The 20,485-nt window shown below is 54.5% G+C and overlaps 5 protein-coding genes across 5 annotated transcripts; 4 read left to right on the top strand and 1 right to left on the bottom strand.

Moving 5' to 3' along the window:
* Positions 1–224: 224 nt before the first annotated feature.
* On the bottom strand, positions 225–927 carry LOC121854850 (proline-rich protein HaeIII subfamily 1-like). Its single transcript, XM_042349644.1, has 2 exons — positions 819–927; positions 225–637 (listed from the first exon to the last, which is right to left on the bottom strand). The coding sequence occupies exons 1-2, from the start codon at positions 925–927 to the stop codon at positions 225–227; spliced, it is 522 nt and encodes a 173-aa protein (XP_042205578.1).
* Positions 928–1,293: 366 nt separating this feature from the next.
* LOC121854849 (basic salivary proline-rich protein 2-like) lies at positions 1,294–3,045 on the top strand. Its single transcript, XM_042349643.1, has 4 exons — positions 1,294–1,524; positions 1,963–2,172; positions 2,618–2,745; positions 2,838–3,045. Exons 1-4 carry the CDS (start codon positions 1,294–1,296, stop codon positions 3,043–3,045), a joined length of 777 nt encoding a protein of 258 aa, XP_042205577.1.
* Positions 3,046–12,231: 9,186 nt separating this feature from the next.
* On the top strand, positions 12,232–13,875 carry LOC121854848 (translation initiation factor IF-2-like). The gene is made up of 4 exons (XM_042349642.1): positions 12,232–12,423; positions 12,815–13,213; positions 13,448–13,575; positions 13,668–13,875. The coding sequence occupies exons 1-4, from the start codon at positions 12,232–12,234 to the stop codon at positions 13,873–13,875; spliced, it is 927 nt and encodes a 308-aa protein (XP_042205576.1).
* A 712-nt stretch (positions 13,876–14,587) lies between these two features.
* Positions 14,588–14,896, top strand: LOC121854846 (multiple organellar RNA editing factor 8, chloroplastic/mitochondrial-like). The gene has a single exon (XM_042349641.1). The coding sequence runs from the start codon at positions 14,588–14,590 to the stop codon at positions 14,894–14,896; it is 309 nt and encodes a 102-aa protein (XP_042205575.1).
* Positions 14,897–15,586: 690 nt separating this feature from the next.
* Positions 15,587–15,955, top strand: LOC121854845 (protein diaphanous homolog 1-like). The gene has a single exon (XM_042349640.1). The coding sequence runs from the start codon at positions 15,587–15,589 to the stop codon at positions 15,953–15,955; it is 369 nt and encodes a 122-aa protein (XP_042205574.1).
* Positions 15,956–20,485: the final 4,530 nt, after the last annotated feature.

Raw genomic sequence — 20,485 nt, 5'->3', positions numbered from 1 at the left:
AAATTTACATGATTATATTTGTTTTTGTTTTAACCTTTTTTGGGGGCTATATACACCAGTCTTTATCCAAGAGTCCTTCGGGGCGCCGCTGTCCCTGGTAGGGTACCTGGGGGCGCCGCCTTCCCTGGGAGAGTTCCTGGGGGTGCCACCGTCTATGGAAGGTTCCCTGGGGGTGCCGCCGTCCCAAGCAGGGCCCGTGGGATCACTGCCGTTCCTGTGAGGATCTATAGGAGCGCCGCCGCACCTGGGAGGGTCCATGGAGGTCTCGCCTCCCCTGGGAGGGTCACTGGGGGCGTCTCTGCCCCTGCGAGAGTCCTTCCGGGCGCCGCTGTTCCTGGGAGGATTCCTGAGGGCGCCGCATTCTCTGGAAGATTTCCAGGGGTCGCCGCCATCCCTAGATGGGTCACTGGGAGCGCCGCCGCTCCTGGTACGTTCCTTGGGGGCGCAGCCTTTTGTGGGGGAGTTCCTGGGGTGCCGCCGCCCCTATCAGGGTCCCTGGAGGCGCCGCAGCACGTGGGAGGGTCCCTGGGAATACCGCCACCCCTGGGAGGGTCCAAGGTGGCGCCACCGCCCTTGAGAGGGCCTCTTGGAGGGTACCGGAAAGGGTACACGGAGACGCCACCACTCCTGGGGGACCCTTAGGGGCACATTTGCCCCTGAGAGGGCGCTGAGTTCGCCACCGCCCCTGTGAGGGTTCCTGGGGGCGCCACCACTACTGGGAGGACCCATAGGGGCGCTGCCACCCCTGATAGAGCCGCTGGGGCCGCTGCCGCCACTGCAAGGGTCGCAGGGAAAGTCCCTGGGGGTGCCGCTCTCACTGGGGGTGTCCCTGGCGGGGTCGCCGCCCCTGAGAGGGTTCCTGTACGTGCCACCACACTTCGTTGGTCCCTTGGGCCCCAACACCTCTGGGAGAGCCCCTAGGGGCATCGCCACCCTAGACGAGACCCTTGTAGCACCATATCTGTTTGGCTCGTGGGTGCAGTAGTTTTGGCGCTATTTAGAGCTCTGGGAGATGCAACGTTAAATAAATACACCGCCCATCACATTCCCAGTATCCTAGCATTCTGGAGAAGGTAACGGAGACTAATATCCAACAGGAAAACATAAGTTGTGGTGTTGTGCTGACTGACTGTTCTCCTCTCCTATTGGCTGAAATTTGGTGGATTAAGAGAATAGTCCACCAATCATTGTTCAGTAAGGGACTGCTGGAAGTATGTAAGATTTATGACACAACTAACAAGCATGCCATAGAGCCCCTGGGGATCCTAGGTAGGGTTCCTTGCGGGGGGAAGGATGGGGTCGCCCCTGGGAAGGTCACTGGGGGCGTCTCCGCCCCTGCGAGAGTCCTTCGGGGCGCCGCTGTTCCTGGGAGGGTCCCTGAGGGCGCCGCATTCTCTGGCAGAGTTCCAGGGATCGCCACCGCCCCTAGATGGGTCCCTGCTAGCGCCGCCGCCCCTAGGACGGTCCCTGGGAATACCACCACCCCTAGTGAGGGTCCCTGGGGGCGCCACCGCCCTTGAGAAGGCCCCTTGGAGGGTCCTTGGGGGCCCTGCCACACCGGAAAGGGGAATGGAGACGCCACCACCCCTGGGGGACCCTTAGAAGCGCATTTTCCCCTAAGAGTGCTGAGATCGACACCAGCCCCTGGGAGGGTTCCTGGGGGCGCCACCACCACTGGAAGGACCCCAACATATGTTTTGCTGTTGGATATTTATTCTGCTTTACATTGTTTATGATGCGATGATACTGGAAATGCGATGGGCTGTGTATTTATTTAACGTCATATCTCCCATTTTTCTAAATAGTGCAAAAACAACTGCTCTCAGGGGCCCTCCATGAACAGTGCTCCCTGAGGCTTTCCCATTTGCCGTATCAGGTGCGGCGCCCCAGGGGAATCTCCGAGGGTGTCAGAGCCCCCAGGTGCCCTTTAGGGGTTGGTAGCGTCCCCAGGGTCACTTCCAGGGGCGGCAGCGCACCCAGTCGCCCTCCTTAGCATGGGCGCCGACTCCAGGGGCCCTGCCAAAGACCTCAGCGCCCCCAGGGGCCCTGCCATGTGCCTCAGCGCCCCCAGGAGCCCTCCCAGGGGCAATGGAGGCCCTCCCAGGGATTTTGGCATCCCAAGGGGCCCCTCCCAGGGGCGGTGACGCTCCCAGTAACGAAGGCGATCTCAAGGTCCCTTCCAGGTGCGGCGGTGCCCTCCTACGGACGCCAGCGCCCTCAGAGACCATCCGCAGGGGCTGCGGCGCGTCTAGGGGGCCCTCTCAGGGACAATGATATCCCCAGGACCCCTCCCAGGGACGTAGTTGCTCGCAGGGGCCATCCCAGGGGCCCTACAATAGGCGCCTTCTCCCAGGAGCCCTATTCTTTGCATGGTCGTGGTGTCGTAAATATTGCACACTTCCAGCAACCCCTTACTTGGCTGTGATTGGTGGGCTTATGTGTAAATCCACCAAATAACAGCCAATAGGAGAACAGAACAGTCAGTCAGCACAACACCCCAACTTATGTTTTGCTGTTGGATATTTATTCTGCTTTACATTGTTTATGATGCGATGATACTGGAAATGCGATGGGCTGTGTATTTATTTAATGTCATATCTCCCATTTTTCTAAATAGTGCAAAAACAACTGCTCTCAGGGACCCTCAACGGACAGTGCTCCCTGGGGCTCTCTCACTTGCCCTGACAGATGCAGTGCCCCCAGGGAATCTTTCAAGGTGTCGGCGCCCCCGGGGAATCTCCCAAGGTGTAGGTGCACCCAGGTGCCCTTCGGGGGGTGGTGGCGCCCCCAGGGTCCTTTCCAGAGGCGGCAGCGCACTCAGGCCCCCTCCTTTACAGGGACGGCAATCCCAGGGGCCCTGCCATGGGCGTCAACTCCCCCAGAAACCCTCCCAGGGGTAACGGAGGCCCTTCCAGGGATGGCGGTTTCCCTATGGGCCCTCACAGGAACGGTGGTGCTCTCAGGGACGAAGGCGACCCCAAGGTCCTTTCCAGGTGTGGCGATGCCCCCAGGTGCCCTCCCAATGACGCCAGTGCCCCCAAATGATACTCAAAGGGGTGGCAGCACCCACAGGGGCCCTCTCAGGTGTAGTGACAACCCCCACTACCTCTCCCAGGGGCGTCGGTGCTCCCAGGGGCCCTTCCATGGGTGGTGGCACCATTTAGGAGCCTTACGAGAGACGCCTACTCCCAGGAGCTTTATTCTTTGCATGGTAGTGGTGTCGTACATATTGCATACATTCAGCAACCCCTTACTGTGATTGGTGGGCTAATATGTAAATTCACCAAATAACAGCCAATAGGAGCAGAGAACAGTCAGTCAGCACAACACCCCAGCTTATGTTTTCCTGTTGGATATTATTCTCCATTACCTTGTTCAGAATGCGATTATACTGGAAATGTGATGGGCGGGGGTGTATTCACTGAACGTTGCTTCTCCCAGAGCTCTAAATAGTGCCAAAACTACAGCAACCATGGGCCCTCCCAGGAACGTGAGCGCTCCCAGAGGCCGTGCCAGGGACGGTGGCAACCCTAGGGGCTCTCACAAGGACAACAGAGTTCCCAGGTGCCCTCCCAGGGCCCTATGGCATGCTTGTCCGACGTGTCATAAATATTACATTCTTCCAAAGTCCCTTACTTAACTGTGATTGGTGGACTATTCAATTAACCCGCCAAATTGTAGCCAATAGGAGCAGAGAACAGTCAGTCAGCACAACACCCCAGCTTATGTTTTCCTGTTGGATATTATTCTCCATTACCTTGTTCAGAATGCGATTATACTGGAAATGTGATGGGCGGCGGTGTATTCACTGAACGTTGCTTCTCCCAGAGCTCTAAATAGAGTAAAAACTACTGCAACCAGGGCCGTCCTAGGGACGGGAGCGTTCCGAGGGGCCGGGCCAGGGACAGTGGAGCTACCAGCAGCCCTTCCAGGGAGGGCGCTGACCCCAGGGGCCCTATGGCATGATTGCCTATGTGTCATAAATATTACATATTTCCAACAGTCCCTTACTTAGCTGTGATTGGTGGACTATTCTTTTAACCCGCCAAATTACAGCCAATAGGAGCAGAGAACAGTCAGTCAGCACAACACCCTAACTTATGTTTTCCTGTTGGATATTATTCTCCATTACCTTGTTCAGAATGCGATTATACTGGAAATGTGATGGGCGGGGGTGTATTCACTGAACGTTGCTTCTCCCAGAGCTCTAAATAGTGCCAAAACTACAGCAACCATGGGCCCTCCCAGGGACGTGAGCGCTCCCAGGGGCCGTGCCAGGGACGGTGGCAACCCTAGGGGCTCTCACAAGGACAACAGAGTTCCCAGGTGCCCTCCCAGGGCCCTATGGTATGCTTCTCCGACGTGTCATAAATATTACATTCTTCCAAAGTCCCTTACTTAACTGTGATTGGTGGACTATTCTTTTTACCCGCCAAATTACAGCCAATAGGAGCAGAGAACAGTCAGTCAGCACAACACCCCAACTTATGTTTTCCTGTTGGATATTATTCTCCATTACCTTGTTCAGAATGCGATTATACTGGAAATGTGATGGGTGGCGTGTATTCACTGAACGTTGCTTCTCCAGAGCTCTAAATAGAGTAAAAACTATTGCAACCAGGGCCGTCCTAGGGACGGGAGCGTTCCGAGGGGCCGCCAGGACAGTGGAGCTACCACCAGCCCTTCCAGGGAGGGCGCTGACCCCAGGGGCCCTATGGCATGATTGCCTATGTGTCATAAATATTACATATTTCCAACAGTCCCTTACTTAGCTGTGATTGGTGGACTATTCTTTTAACCCGCCAAATTACAGCCAATAGGAGCAGAGAACAGTCAGTCAGCACAACACCCCAACTTATGTTTTCCTGTTGGATATTATTCTCCATTACCTTGTTCAGAATGCGATTATACTGGAAATGTGATGGGCGGGGGTGTATTCACTGAAACGTTGCTTCTCCCAGAGCTCTAAATAGTGCCAAAACTACAGCAACTATGGGCCCTCCCAGGGACGTGAGCGCTCCCAGGGGCCGTGCCAGGGACGGTGGCAACCCTAGGGGCTCTCACAAGGACAACAGAGTTCCCAGGTGCCCTCCCAGGGCCCTATGGCATGCTTGTCCGACGTGTCATAAATATTACATTCTTCCAAAGTCCCTTACTTAACGGTGATTGGTGGACTATTCAATTAACCCGCCAAATTGTAGCCAATAGGAGCAGAGAACAGTTAGTCAGCACAACACCCCAGCTTATGTTTTCCTGTTGGATATTATTCTCCATTACCTTGTTCAGAATGCGATTATACTGGAAATGTGATGGGCGAGGGTGTATTCACTGAAACGTTGCTTCTCCCAGAGCTCTAAATAGTGCCAAAACTACAGCAACTATGGGCCCTCCCAGGGACGTGAGCGCTCCCAGGGGCCGTGCCAGGGACGGTGGCAACCCTAGGCTCAAGGACAACAGAGTTCCCAGGTGTCTCCCAGGGGCCCTATGGGTATGCTTGTCCCACGTGTCATAAATATTATATTCTACCAAAAAGTCCCTTACTTAACTGTGATTGCGGACTATCTTTTACCCGCCAAATTATACGCCAATAGGAGCAGAGAACAGTCAGTCAAAGCACAACACCCCAACTTATGTTTTCCTGTTGGATATTATTCTCCATTACCTTGTTCAGAATGCATTATACTGAAATGTGATGGGCGGGCAGTATTCACTGAACGCTAAGCTCCCAGAGCTCTAAATAGAGTAAAAACTATCAGAATTCAGCTGTCCTAGGGACGGGAGCGTTCCGAGGGCCGGGCCAGGGACAGTGGAGTTACTAAAGCAGGCCCTTCCAGGGAGGGTGCTGACCCTGTGGGGCCTGTATGGCATGATTGCTCTGGTGTGTCATGGGGCTATTTCATACTTCCAGCAGACCCATGCTTAACTGTGATTGGTGGACTATTCTTTTAACCCGCCAAATTACAGCCAATAGGAGAAGAGAGCAGTCAGTCAGCACAACACCCCAACTTATGTTTTCCTGTTGGATATTATTCTCCATTACCTTGTTCAGAATGCGATTATACTGGAAATGTGATGGGCGGGGGTGTATTCACTGAACGTTGCTTCTCCCAGAGCTCTAAATAATGCCAAAACTACAGCAACCATGGGCCCTCCCAGGGACGTGAGCGCTCCCAGGGGCCGTGCCAGGGACGGTGGCAACCCTAGGGGCTCTCACAAGGACAACAGAGTTCCCAGGTGCCCTCCCAGGGCCCTATGGTATGCTTGTCGACGTGTCATAAATATTACATTCTTCCAAAGTCCCTTACTTAACTGTGATTGGTGGACTATTCAATTAACCCGCCAAATTGTAGCCAATAGGAGCAGAGAACAGTCAGTCAGCACAACACCCCAGCTTATGTTTTCCTGTTGGATATTATTCTCCATTACCTTGTTCAGAATGCGATTATACTGGAAATGTGATGGGCGGCGGTGTATTCACTGAACGTTGCTTCTCCCAGAGCTCTAAATAGAGTAAAACTACTGCAACCAGGGCCGTCCTAGGGACGGGAGCGTTCCGAGGGGCCGGGCCAGGGACAGTGGAGCTACCAGCAGCCGTTCCAGGGAGGGCGCTGACCCCAGGGGCCCTATGGCATGAGTGCCTATGTGTCATAAATATTACATATTTCCAACAGTCCCTTACTTAGCTGTGATTGGTGGACTATTATTTTAACCCGCCAAATTACAGCCAATAGGAGCACAGAACAGTCAGTCAGCACAACACCCCAACTTATGTTTTCCTGTTGGATATTATTCTCCATTACCTTGTTCAGAATGCGATTATACTGGAAATGTGATGGGCGGCGGTGTATTCACTGAACGTTGCTTCTCCCAGAGCTCTAAATAGAGTAAAACTACTGCAACCAGGGCCGTCCTAGGGACGGGAGCGTTCCGAGGGGCCGGGCCAGGGACAGTGGAGCTACCAGCAGCCGTTCCAGGGAGGGCGCTGACCCCAGGGGCCCTATGGCATGAGTGCCTATGTGTCATAAATATTACATATTTCCAACAGTCCCTTACTTAGCTGTGATTGGTGGACTATTATTTTAACCCGCCAAATTACAGCCAATAGGAGCACAGAACAGTCAGTCAGCACAACACCCCAACTTATGTTTTCCTGTTGGATATTATTCTCCATTACCTTGTTCAGAATGCGATTATACTGGAAATGTGATGGGCGGCGTGTATTCACTCGAACGTTGCTTCTCCCAGAGTTTCAATAGTGCCAAAACTACAGCAACCATGGGCCCTCCCAGGGACGTGAGCGCTCCCAGGGGCCGTGCCAGGGACGGTGGCAACCCTAGGGGCTCTCACAAGGACAACAGAGTTCCCAGGTGCCCTCCCAGGGACCTATGGTATGCTTGTCGACGTGTCATAAATATTACATTCTTCCAAAGTCCCTTACTTAACTGTGATTGGTGGACTATTCAATTAACCCGCCAAATTGTAGCCAATAGGAGCAGAGAACAGTCAGTCAGCACAACACCCCAGCTTATGTTTTCCTGTTGGATATTATTCTCCATTACCTTGTTCAGAATGCGATTATACGGAAATGTGATGGGCGGCGTATTCACTGAACGCGTTCCCCAGAGCTCTAAATAGTGCCAAAACTACAGCAACCATGGGCCCTCCCAGGGACGTGAGCGCTCCCAGGGGCCGTGCCAGGGACGGTGGCAACCCTAGGGGCTCTCACAAGGACAACAGAGTTCCCAGGTGCCCTCCCAGGGACCTATGGTATGCTTGTCCATCTGTCATATATATTACATACTTCCAGCAGTCCCTTACTTAACTGTGATTGGTGGACTATTCTCTTAACCCGCCAGATTACAGCCAATAGGAGCAGAGAACAGTCAGTCAGCACAACACCCCAACTTATGTTTTCCTGTTGGATATTATTCTCCATTACCTTCTTCAGAACGCGATGATACTTGAAATGTGATGGACGGCTGTGTATTTGTTTAACGTTGCTTCTCCCAGAGCTCTAAATAGCGCAAAAATTACTGCAACCAGGGGCCGTCCTTGTGATGGGAGCGCCCCCAGGGACCGTGCCAGGGGCAGTGGAGCGAGCCAGTGCTCCCTTCCAGGAGGGCGCTGACCTTAGGGGCCCTATGGCATGATTGCCTATGTAATAAATATTACATATTTCCAAATGTCCTTACTTAACTATGATTGGTGGACTATTCTTTTAACCCGCCAAATTACAGCCAATAGGAGCAGAGAACAGTCAGTCAGCACAACACCCTAACTTATGTTTTCCTGTTGGATATTATTCTCCATTACCTTGTTCAGAATGGGATTATACTGGAAATGTGATGGGCGGGGGTGTATTCACTGAACGTTGCTTCTCCCAGAGCTCTAAATAGTGCCAAAACTACAGCAACCATGGGCCCTCCCAGGGACGTGAGCGCTCCCAGGGACGTGAGCGCTCCCAGGGGCCGTGCCAGGGACGGTGGCAACCCTAGGGGCTCTCACAAGGACAACAGAGTTCCCAGGTGCCCTCCCAGGGCCCTATGGCATGCTTGTCCGACGTGTCATAAATATTACATTCTTCCAAAGTCCCTTACTTAACTGTGATTGGTGGACTATTCAATTAACCCGCCAAATTGTAGCCAATAGGAGCAGAGAACAGTCAGTCAGTACAACACCCCAGCTTATGTTTTCCTGTTGGATATTATACTCCATTACCTTGTTCAGAATGCGATTATACTGGAAATGTGATGGGCGGCGGTGTATTCACTGAACGTTGCTTCTCCCAGAGCTCTAAATAGAGTAAAAACTACTGCAACCAGGGCCGTCCTAGGGACGGGAGCGTTCCGAGGGGCCGGGCCAGGGACAGTGGAGCTACCAGCAGCCCTTCCAGGGAGGGCGCTGACCCCAGGGGCCCTATGGCATGATTGCCTATGTGTCATAAATATTACATATTTCCAACAGTCCCTTACTTAGCTGTGATTGGTGGACTATTATTTTAACCCGCCAAATTACAGCCAATAGGAGCAGAGAACAGTCAGTCAGCACAACACCCCAACTTATGTTTTCCTGTTGGATATTATTCTCCATTACCTTGTTCAGAATGCGATTATACTGGAAATGTGATGGGCGGCGGTGTATTCACTGAACGTTGCTTCTCCCAGAGCTCTAAATAGAGTAAAAACTACTGCAACCAGGGCCGTCCTAGGGACGGGAGCGTTCCGAGGGGCCGGGCCAGGGACAGTGGAGCTACCAGCAGCCCTTCCAGGGAGGGCGCTGACCCCAGGGGCCCTATGGCATGATTGCCTATGTGTCATAAATATTACATATTTCCAACAGTCCCTTACTTAGCTGTGATTGGTGGACTATTCTTTTAACCCGCCAAATTACAGCCAATAGGAGCAGAGAACAGTCAGTCAGCACAACACCCCAACTTATGTTTTCCTGTTGGATATTATTCTCCATTACCTTGTTCAGAATGCGATTATACTGGAAATGTGATGGGCGGGGGTGTATTCACTGAACGTTGCTTCTCCCAGAGCTCTAAATAGTGCCAAAACTACAGCAACCATGGGCCCTCCCAGGAACGTGAGCGCTCCCAGAGGCCGTGCCAGGGACGGTGGCAACCCTAGGGGCTCTCACAAGGACAACAGAGTTCCCAGGTGCCCTCCCAGGGCCCTATGGCATGCTTGTCCGACGTGTCATAAATATTACATTCTTCCAAAGTCCCTTACTTAACTGTGATTGGTGGACTATTCAATTAACCCGCCAAATTGTAGCCAATAGGAGCAGAGAACAGTCAGTCAGCACAACACCCCAGCTTATGTTTTCCTGTTGGATATTATTCTCCATTACCTTGTTCAGAATGCGATTATACTGGAAATGTGATGGGCGGCGGTGTATTCACTGAACGTTGCTTCTCCCAGAGCTCTAAATAGAGTAAAAACTACTGCAACCAGGGCCGTCCTAGGGACGGGAGCGTTCCGAGGGGCCGGGCCAGGGACAGTGGAGCTACCAGCAGCCCTTCCAGGGAGGGCGCTGACCCCAGGGGCCCTATGGCATGATTGCCTATGTGTCATAAATATTACATATTTCCAACAGTCCCTTACTTAGCTGTGATTGGTGGACTATTCTTTTAACCCGCCAAATTACAGCCAATAGGAGCAGAGAACAGTCAGTCAGCACAACACCCCAACTTATGTTTTCCTGTTGGATATTATTCTCCATTACCTTGTTCAGAATGCGATTATACTGGAAATGTGATGGGCGGGGGTGTACTGAACGTTGCTTCTCCCAGAGCTCTAAATAGTGCCAAAACTACAGCAACCATGGGCCCTCCCAGGGACGTGAGCGCTCCCAGGGGCCGTGCCAGGGACGGTGGCAACCCTAGGGGCTCTCACAAGGACAACAGAGTTCCCAGGTGCCCTCCCAGGGCCCTATGGTATGCTTGTCCGACGTGTCATAAATATTACATTCTTCCAAAGTCCCTTACTTAACTGTGATTGGTGGACTATTCTTTTTACCCGCCAAATTACAGCCAATAGGAGCAGAGAACAGTCAGTCAGCACAACACCCCAACTTATGTTTTCCTGTTGGATATTATTCTCCATTACCTTGTTCAGAATGCGATTATACTGGAAATGTGATGGGCGGCGGTGTATTCACTGAACGTTGCTTCTCCCAGAGCTCTAAATAGAGTAAAAACTACTGCAACCAGGGCCGTCCTAGGGACGGGAGCGTTCCGAGGGGCCGGGCCAGGGACAGTGGAGCTACCAGCAGCCCTTCCAGGGAGGGCGCTGACCCCAGGGGCCCTATGGCATGATTGCCTATGTGTCATAAATATTACATATTTCCAACAGTCCCTTACTTAGCTGTGATTGGTGGACTATTCTTTTAACCCGCCAAATTACAGCCAATAGGAGCAGAGAACAGTCAGTCAGCACAACACCCCAACTTATGTTTTCCTGTTGGATATTATTCTCCATTACCTTGTTCAGAATGCGATTATACTGGAAATGTGATGGGCGGGGGTGTATTCACTGAACGTTGCTTCTCCCAGAGCTCTAAATAGTGCCAAAACTACAGCAACCATGGGCCCTCCCAGGACGTGAGCGCTCCCAGGGGCCGTGCCAGGGACGGTGGCAACCCTAGGGGCTCTCACAAGGACAACAGAGTTCCCAGGTGCCCTCCCAGGGCCCTATGGCATGCTTGTCCGACGTGTCATAAATATTACATTCTTCCAAAGTCCCTTACTTAACTGTGATTGGTGGACTATTCAATTAACCCGCCAAATTGTAGCCAATAGGAGCAGAGAACAGTCAGTCAGCACAACACCCCAGCTTATGTTTTCCTGTTGGATATTATTCTCCATTACCTTGTTCAGAATGCGATTATACTGGAAATGTGATGGGCGGCGGTGTATTCACTGAACGTTGCTTCTCCCAGAGCTCTAAATAGAGTAAAAACTACTGCAACCAGGGCCGTCCTAGGGGGAGCGTTCCGAGGGGCCGGGCCAGGGACAGTGGAGCTACCAGCAGCCCTTCCAGGGAGGGCGCTGACCCCAGGGGCCCTATGGCATGATTGCCTATGTGTCATAAATATTACATATTTCCAACAGTCCCTTACTTAGCTGTGATTGGTGGACTATTCTTTTAACCCGCCAAATTACAGCCAATAGGAGCAGAGAACAGTCAGTCAGCACAACACCCCAACTTATGTTTTGCTGTTGGATATTTATTCTGCTTTACATTGTTTATGATGCGATGATACTGGAAATGCGATGGGCTGTGTATTTATTTAACGTCATATCTCCCATTTTTCTAAATAGTGCAAAAACAACTGCTCTCAGGGGCCCTCCATGTGACAGTGCTCCCTGAGGCTTTCCCATTTGCCGTATCAGGTGCGGCGCCCCAGGGGAATCTCCCAGGGTGTCAGCACCCACAGGTGCCCTTTATGGGGTGGTAGCGCCCCCAAGGTCACTTCCAGGGGCGGCAGCGCACCCAGTCGCCCTCCTTAGCCTGGACGCCGACTCCAGGGGCCCGGGGCCCTGCCAAACGCCGCAGCGCCCCCTGGGGCCCTGCCAAATGCCTCAGCGCCCCAAGGAGCTCTCCCAGGGGTAACGGAGTCCCTCCCAGCGATTTCAGCATCCCCAGGGGCCCCTCCCAGGGGCTGTGGCGCTCCCAGTAACGAAGGCGATCTCAAGGTCCCTTCCAGGTGCGGCGGTGCCCCTAGATGCCCTCCTACGGACGCCAGCGCCCTCAGAGACCATCCGCAGGGGCTGCGGCGCGTCTAGGGGGCCCTCTCAGGGACAATGATATCCCCAGGACCCCTCCCAGGGACGTAGTTGCTCGCAGGGGCCATCCCAGGGGCCCTACAATAGGCGCCTTCTCCCAGGAGCCCTATTCTTTGCTTGGTCGTGGTGTCGTAAATATTGCACACTTCCAGCAACCCCTTACTTGGCTGTGATTGGTGGGCTAATGTGTAAATCCACCAAATAACAGCCAATAGGAGAACAGAACAGTCAGTCAGCACAACACCCCAACTTATGTTTTGCTGTTGGATATTTATTCTGCTTTACATTGTTTATGATACGATGATACTGGAAATGCGATGGGCTGTGTATTTATTTAACGTCATATCTCCCATTTTTCTAAATAGTGCAAAAACAACTGCTCTCAGGGGCCCTCCATGGACAGTGCTCCCTGAGGCTTTCCCATTTGCCGTATCAGGTTGGGCGCCCCAGGGGAATCTCCCACGGTGTCAGCGCCCCCAGGTGTCCTTTAGGGGGTGGTAGCGCCCCCAGGGTCACTTCCAGGGGCAGCAGCGCACCCAGTCGCCCTCCTTAGCATGGGCGCCGACTCCAGGGGCCCTGCCAAAGGCCTCAGCGCCCCCAGGGGCCCTGCCAAGTGCCTCAGCGCCCCCGGGACCCCTACCAGGGGCAATGGAGGCCCTCCCAGGGATTTCGGCATCCCCAGGGGCCCCTCCCAGGGGCGGTGGCGCTCCCAGTAACGAAGGCAATCTCAAGGTCCCTTCCAGGTGCGGCGGTGCCCCTAGATGCCCTCCTACGGACGACAGCGCCCTCAGGGACCCTCTCAGGGACAATGATATCCCCAGGACCTCTCCCAGGGACGTAGTTACTCGCAGGGGCCCTCCCAGGGGCCCTACAATAGGCGCCTTCTCCCAGAAGCCCTATTCTTTGCTTGGTCGTGGTGTCGTAAATATTGCACACTTCCAGCAACCCCTTACCTGGCTGTGATTGGTGGGCTAATGTGTAAATCTACCAAATAACAGCCAATAGGAGAACAGAACAGTCAGTCAGCACAACACCCCAACTTATGTTTTGCTGTTGGATATTTATTCTGCTTTACATTGTTTATGATGAGATGATACTGGAAATGCGATGGGCGGTGTATTTATTTAATGTCATATCTCCCATTTTTCTAAATAGTGCAAAAACAACTGCTCTCAGGGACCCTCAACGGACAGTGCTCCCTGGGGCTCTCTCACTTGCCCTGACAGATGCAGTGCCCCCAGGGAATCTTTCAAGGTGTCGGCGCCCCCGGGGAATCTCCCAAGGTGTAGGTGCACCCAGGTGCCCTTCGGGGGGTGGTGGCGCCCCCAGGGTCCTTTCCAGAGGCGGCAGCGCACTCAGGCCCCCTCCTTTACAGGGACGGCAATCCCAGGGGCCCTGCCATGGGCGTCAACTCCCCCAGAAACCCTCCCAGGGGTAACGGAGGCCCTTCCAGGGATGGCGGTTTCCCTATGGGCCCTCACAGGAACGGTGGTGCTCTCAGGGACGAAGGCGACCCCAAGGTCCTTTCCAGGTGTCGCGATGCCCCCAGGTGCCCTCCCAATGACGCCAGTGCCCCCAAATGATACTCAAAGGGGTGGCAGCACCCACAGGGGCCCTCTCAGGTGTAGTGACAACCCCCACTACCTCTCCCAGGGGCGTCGGTGCTCCCAGGGGCCCTTCCATGGGTGGTGGCGCCATTTAGGAGCCTTACGAGAGACGCCTACTCCCAGGAGCTTTATTCTTTGCATGGTAGTGGTGTCGTACATATTGCATACATTCAGCAACCCCTTACTGTGATTGGTGGGCTAATATGTAAATTCACCAAATAACAGCCAATAGGAGAACAGAACAGTCAGTCAGCACAACACCCCAACTTATGTTTTACTGTTGGATATTTATTCTGCTTTACATTGTTTATGATGCGATGATACTGGAAATGCGATGGGCTGTGTATTTATTTAACGTCATATCTCCCATTTTTCTAAATAATGCAAAAACAACTGCTCTCAGGGGCCCTCCACGGACAGTGATCCCTGGGGCTTTCCCATTTGCCATATCAGGTGCGGCGCCCCAGGGGAATCTCCGAGGGTGTCAGAGCCCCCAGGTGCCCTTTAGGGGTTGTGCTGACTGGCTGCTCTCCTCTCCTATTGGTTGTAATTTGGTGGATTAAGAGAATAGTCCACCAATCATAGTTCAGTAAGGGACTGCTGGAAGTATGTAATATTTATGACACAACTAACAAGCATGCCATAGAGCCCCTGGGGATCCTAGGTAGGGTTCCTTGCGGGGGGAAGGATGGGGTCGCCCCTGGGAAGGTCACTGGGGGCGTCTCCGCCCCTGCGGGAGTCCTTCGGGGCGCCGCTGTTCCTGGGAGGGTCCCTGAGGGCGCCGCATTCTCTGGCAGAGTTCCAGGGATCGCCGCCGCCCCTAGATGGGTCCCTGCTAGCGCCGCCGCCCCTAGGACGGTCCCTGGGAATACCACCACCCCTAGTGAGGGTCCCTGGGGGCGCCACCGCCCTTGAGAAGGCCCCTTGGAGGGTCCTTGGGGGCCCCGCCACACCGGAAAGGGGAACGGAGACGCCACCACCCCTGGGGGACCCTTAGAAGCGCATTTTCCCCTGAGAGTGCTGAGATCGACACCAGCCCCTGGGAGGGTTCCTGGGGGCGCCACCACCACTGGAAGGACCCCTGGGGGCGCCGCCACCCTTGATAAAGCCGCGGGGGCCGCCGCCGCTACTGCAAGGGTCCCAGGGAAAGTCCCAGGGGGTGCCGCTCTCACTAGGAGTGTCCCTGGGGGCGTCGCCGCCCCTGAGAGGGTTCCTGTACCCGCCACCACCCCTCGTTGGTCCCTCGGGCGCCACCACCTCTGGGACAGTCCCTGGGGGCGCCGCTGCACTATGAAGAGTCTCTGACAAGGTCCTCCGGAGTGTCGCTTTCCTTGAAGGTGTCCCTTGGGCCCCAATGCCTCTCGGAGAACCCCTAGGGGCATCGCCACCCTAGACGAGACCCTAGTAGCACCATACCTGTAGGGCTCGTGGGTGCAGTAGTTTTGGCGCTATTTAGAGCTCTGGGAGATGCAATGTTAAATAAATACACCGCCCATCACATTCCCAGTATCCTCGCATTCTGGAGAAGGTAACGGAGACTAATATCCAACAGGAAAACATAAGTTGTGGTGTTGTGCTGACTGACTGCTCTCCTCTCCTATTGGCTGTAATTTGGTGGATTAAGAGAATAGTCCACCAATCATAGTTCAGTAAGGGACTGCTGGAAGTATGTAATATTTATGACACAATGAACATGCTTGCCATAGAGCCCCTGGGTATAAATGGTAGGGTTCCTGGCGGGGGGAAGGATGGGTCGCCCCTGGGATGGTCACTGGGGGCGTCTCCGCCCCTGCGAGAGTCCTTCGGGGCGCCGCTGTTCCTGGGAGGGTCCATGAGGGCGCCGCATTCTCTGGCAGAGTTCCAGGAATCGCCGCCGCCCCTAGATGGGTCCCTGCTAGCGCCGCCGCCCCTAGTACGGTCCCTGGGAATACCACCACCCCTAGTGAGGGTCCCTGGGGGCGCCACCGCCCTTGAGAAGGCCCCTTGGAGGGTCCTTGGGGGCCCCGCCCCACCGGAAAGGGGAACGGAGATGCCACCACCCCTGGGGGACCCTTAGAGGCGCATTTACCCCTGAGAGTGCTGAGATCGCCACTAGCCCCTGGGAGGGTTCCTGGGGGCGCCACCACCACTGGGAGGACCCCTGGGGGCGCCGCCACCCTTGATAAAAACGCGGGGGCTGCCGCCGCTACTGCAAGGGTCCCAGGGAAAGTCCCAGAGGGTGCCGCTCTCACTGGGAGTGTCCCTGGGGGCGTCGCCGCCCCAGAGAGGGTTCCTGTACGCGCCACCACCCCTCGTTGGTCCCTCGGGCGTCACCACCTCTGGGACAGTCCCTGGGGGCGCCGCCGCCCTATGAAGAGTCCCTGACAAGGTCCTCCGGAGTGCCGCTTTCCTTGAAGGTGTCCCTTGGGCCCCAATGCCTCTGGGAGAATCCCTAGGGGCATCGCCACCCTAGACGAGACCCTTGTAGCACCATATCTGTTTCGCTCGTGGGTGCAGTAGTTTTGGCGCTATTTAGAGCTCTGGGAGATGCAACGTTAAATAAATACACCGCCCATCACATTCCCAGTATCCTAGCATTCTGGAGAAGGTAACGGAGTCTAATATCCAACAGGAAAACATAAGTTGTGGTGTTGTGCTGACTGACTGCTCTCCTCTCCTATTGGCTGTAATTTGGTGGATTAAGAGAATAGTCCACCAATCATAGTTCAGTAAGGGACTGCTGGAAGTATGTAATATATATGACACAATGAACATGCTTGCCATAGAGCCCCTGGGTATAAATGGAAGGGTTCCTGGCGGGGGGAAGGATGGGGTCGCCCCTGGGATGGTCACTGGGGGCGTCTCCGCCCCTGCGAGAGTCCTTCGGGGCGCCGCTATACCTGGGAGGGCCCTGGGGGCGCCGCCTTAACTGGGACAGCTCCTGGAGGCTCCGCCGCCCTTGGCAGGGTCTCTGGGAACGCAGCCTTCTGTGGGGGAGTTCCTGGGGTGCCGCCGCCCCTATCAGAGACCCTTGAGGCCCCGCAGCCCCTGGAAGGGTCCCTAGGAATACCACCACCCCTGGGAGGGTCCCTGGTGGCGCCACCGCCCTTGAAAGGGCCTCTTGGAGCATCCTTGGGGGCCCTGCCGTACCGGAAAGGGTACACGGAGACGCCACCACCCCTAGGGGACACTGAGGGGAGCATTCACCCCTGAGAGGGCGCTAAGGTTGCCACCGCCCCGGGGAGGGTTCCTGGGGGCGCCACCACCACTGGGAGGACCTCTAAAGGCGCTTACCCCTAATAGAGCCGCTGGGGCCGCTGCCGCCACTGCAAGGGTCCCAGGGAAAGTCCCTGAGGGTGCCGCTCTCACTGGGAGTGTCCTTGGGGGCGTCGCCGCCCCTGAGAGGGTTCCTGTACGCGCCACCACCCCTCGTTGGTCCCTGGGGAGCCACCACCTCTGGGACAATCCCTGGGGGCGCTGCCGCCCTATGGAGGGGCCCTGAGAAGGTCCTCGGGAGCGCAGCTTTCCTTAAAGGTGTCCCTTGGGCCCCAATGCCTCTGGGAGAACCCCTAGGGGCATCGCCACCCTAGACGAGACCCTAGTTGCACCATACCTGTAGGGCTCGTGGGTGCAGTAGTTTTTGCGCTATTTAGAGCTCTGGGAGATGCAACGTTAAATAAATACACCGCCCATCACATTCCCAGTATCCTCGCATTCTGGAGAAGGTAACGGAGACTAATATCCAACAGGAAAACATAAGTTGTGGTGTTGTGCTGACTGACTGCTCGCCTCTCCTATTGGCTGTAATTTGGTGGATTAAAAGAATAGTCCAACCAATCATAGTTCAGTAAGGGACTGCTGGAAGTATGTAATATATATGAGTACAACGAATAAACATGCCAAAGGGCCCCTGGTGACCCTTGGTAGTGTCCTTGGGGAAGGGGGTCGCCCCTGGGGTCACCGCCATACGACACTCCTTCGGGGCGCTGCTGTCTCTGGGAAAGTCCCTGAAGGCGCAGCTGTCCGTAGGAGGGACCCTGGTGGCTCTGCCGCACCTGCCGGCTTACATTTTCGAAAGTTTTGGCCCAAAATTTGATTTTGTTGAAAATCACGTTATAGATACTTCTGAGCTGAATACGAATATATGCTCCACCACTCGATTGTGGAATAATTGGGCAGCTGCTCTCCCAAAGGAGGCGACTGTCCCATGAGCCCTTCCAGTAGCCCTCCCAGGGGCGGCGGCTCCCCAGGGGTCCTCCTAGGGGCGTCGGCACCCCCAGGGGCCCTCCCAGATGCGCAGGCGCCCATAGGGGCCATCATAGGGTCGGCGGTACTCCCAGGTGTGGCGGTGCCCCCAAGGGCCCTCCCAAGAGCAGAGGTGCCGCAAAAGGCCTTCCCAAGGGCGGTGGCGACCCCAGTGGCCTTGCCAGGGGTAGCAGCGCCCTCAAGGGCCTTGTTAGTGGTGTTGTAGCCTCCTGGGACCCTCCCAGCTGCAGCAGCGCAGCCAGGGGTTCTCCCAGGGTCGGTGGTGCCCCAGGGTCCCTCACCTCCTCTCTACCTGCTTAACCTCCCTACCTCGCCCTAACCTCCCCTACCTTGCCCTCACCTCCCCTACCTCGCCCTAACTCTCCCCTACCTCGCCCTAACCTCCCCTACCTCTTCCCTAACATCCCCTACCTCCCCTACTCTTCCTAACATCCCCACTCCCTACCTCTTCCCTAACCTCCCCTACTCCCTTAACCTCCCCTACCTCGCCCTAACCTCACTTCTCGCCCTAATCTTCCCTCACCTCGCCCTAACCTCCCCTGCCTCATCCTGGTCCCTCTGTAGTGAACTGAAGATCCCTCTCCTTGTGTTCTTTTCTTTCCCTAACTCTCCTGGTCACCCGTCATCGCTTTCTGCTGAATCAATGCCATCCGATAGTTCCTCCTCGCACAAGATCTACCGTGTACTTTGCCCCCCCACCCCCCACCCCTCGAGGGTAGACAAGGTTTAAGGCACAAACAGCATCTCTCTCCCCGGAAATGCGCCTCCGAATTGGCCTCTGTTCTTGTCCGTCTGTACTAAAAAACCCACACTACTTTTTCTCTCATCTTGGAGGATATGCCTTAGTTTAGACCATTTCTAAAATCTTTGAAACCCTCCTTAACTCACACTTTCTTAAAATCTCTGGCATCACACTCTCTTCTCGTTAAGCAAAATCTTTCCTTTGCAACCCAATTTCTAGGGCCGGATTAAGGTTGTGAGGGGACTAAAGCTGATAAAAGGGAAGAACTATATATGTACTACCGTATATTATATAATATATTTTAAATAAATCATCCAATTTTCAAACAAATTTAAATATTCATTCATCCCTACCTTGTCGAGTCCTGCTCACGTCTCTGAGGAGGTTCCTCTTCTCCCTACCTATATAGATGGAGCTGACAGCCTCCCTTCCTTCCACCCCATACTTCCCCTCCTATCTTCTACTCTCTCGTTTAAGATACTGTTTTGGTCGTTGTTCTCGAGATCTTGTGCCTGGGTGTGTGCTACTAAGGCCTGATCCAGTAACTCAGGACTGGATGCTCCTTCTCCCACAAACACACCTGGAGTCTGAGCGGTCGAGGATAGTCCCAAGTGATACCTCCGTCTTTCCTTCCACAGCCAAGCGATGGGAATCTTTCTTCTCCGGTGTTTTTTCCTCCGTACAATCAATCTTGTTTCAATCGTCGATTCTATGGCTTGATTGGGAAATGTGGATTGACCTTTATTTCGCCTTCAACATGGCCACCATTTGGATCTGCCCATGACAGATTAATTTTGTTAAAAGAAAGAAAATTACCTTTTCTGGCGGTGGTTGTTGACGTCATCGGTGACCTTTAGGATGAGGTAATGTCATTCATACCATGAAACCTCATTTAAGGGCAGAACTATACCATACTACACCATCCACCGCTCCTTACCATCCACCTCCTTTCACCCCACACACTCCCTACCATCCTACCATCCCACACACGCCCTACCATCCCACACACTCCTTCACCCCACACACACTCCCCATCCTACCATCCCACACACACGCCCTACACCCACACACGCCCTACCATCCCCGCCTCCCCTACCATCCCACACCTCCCCTACCATCCAGCCACCCCACACACTCCCTGTCCCATCCCACACTCCCTACCCCGCCCTGCATCCATTACTCCCTACCATCCAACCCCCCACACACTCCCTACCATCCTGCCCATCCCCACACGCCCTACATCCCACACACCTCCCCTACCATCCTCCCATCCCCTCACACTCTACCCCCACACACTCCCCTACCATCCAACACACTCCCCTACCATCCAACCACCCCACACACTCCCTACCATCCTACCATCTCACACACTCCCTACCCACACACTCCCTCACCAACCTCCCTACCATCCAACCACCCCACACTCCTAACACCCCTACCACCCCACGCCTCCCTACCATCCCACACACTCCCTACCATCCCAACCACCCCACACACTCCCAACCATCCCACACACTCCCTGCATCAACACCATTCCTCCCACACACACCCTACCATCCGTCACACTCCCTACCATCCCCCACCATCCCTCTCCCTACC

The sequence above is a fragment of the Homarus americanus genome, unplaced genomic scaffold (genome assembly GCF_018991925.1).
Source record: "Homarus americanus isolate GMGI-L3 unplaced genomic scaffold, GMGI_Hamer_2.0 scaffold5516, whole genome shotgun sequence".
NCBI classification, from domain to species: Eukaryota; Metazoa; Arthropoda; class Malacostraca; order Decapoda; family Nephropidae; genus Homarus; species Homarus americanus.
This window is presented reverse-complemented; position numbering and strand designations above follow the sequence as displayed.

Coding starts and splice junctions, on each gene's coding strand:
- LOC121854850 (XM_042349644.1), bottom strand. CDS start 927: ATGCCCCTAGGGGCTCTCCCAGAGGTGTTGGGGCCCAAGGGACCAACG. Junction 638..818: donor CCCCGCCAGGGACACCCCCA/GTGAGAGCGGCA, acceptor TGTGCCCCTAAG/GGTCCCCCAGGAGTGGTGGC.
- LOC121854849 (XM_042349643.1), top strand. CDS start 1,294: ATGGGGTCGCCCCTGGGAAGGTCACTGGGGGCGTCTCCGCCCCTGCGA. Junction 1,525..1,962: donor GCGCCACCGCCCTTGAGAAG/GCCCCTTGGAGG, acceptor GGTCACTTCCAG/GGGCGGCAGCGCACCCAGTC. Junction 2,746..2,837: donor CCCCCGGGGAATCTCCCAAG/GTGTAGGTGCAC, acceptor CCTCCTTTACAG/GGACGGCAATCCCAGGGGCC.
- LOC121854845 (XM_042349640.1), top strand. CDS start 15,587: ATGAACATGCTTGCCATAGAGCCCCTGGGTATAAATGGTAGGGTTCCT.
- LOC121854848 (XM_042349642.1), top strand. CDS start 12,232: ATGCCCTCCTACGGACGCCAGCGCCCTCAGAGACCATCCGCAGGGGCT. Junction 12,424..12,814: donor CTTTGCTTGGTCGTGGTGTC/GTAAATATTGCA, acceptor GGTCACTTCCAG/GGGCAGCAGCGCACCCAGTC. Junction 13,214..13,447: donor CTTTGCTTGGTCGTGGTGTC/GTAAATATTGCA, acceptor TTTTCTAAATAG/TGCAAAAACAACTGCTCTCA.
- LOC121854846 (XM_042349641.1), top strand. CDS start 14,588: ATGGGGTCGCCCCTGGGAAGGTCACTGGGGGCGTCTCCGCCCCTGCGG.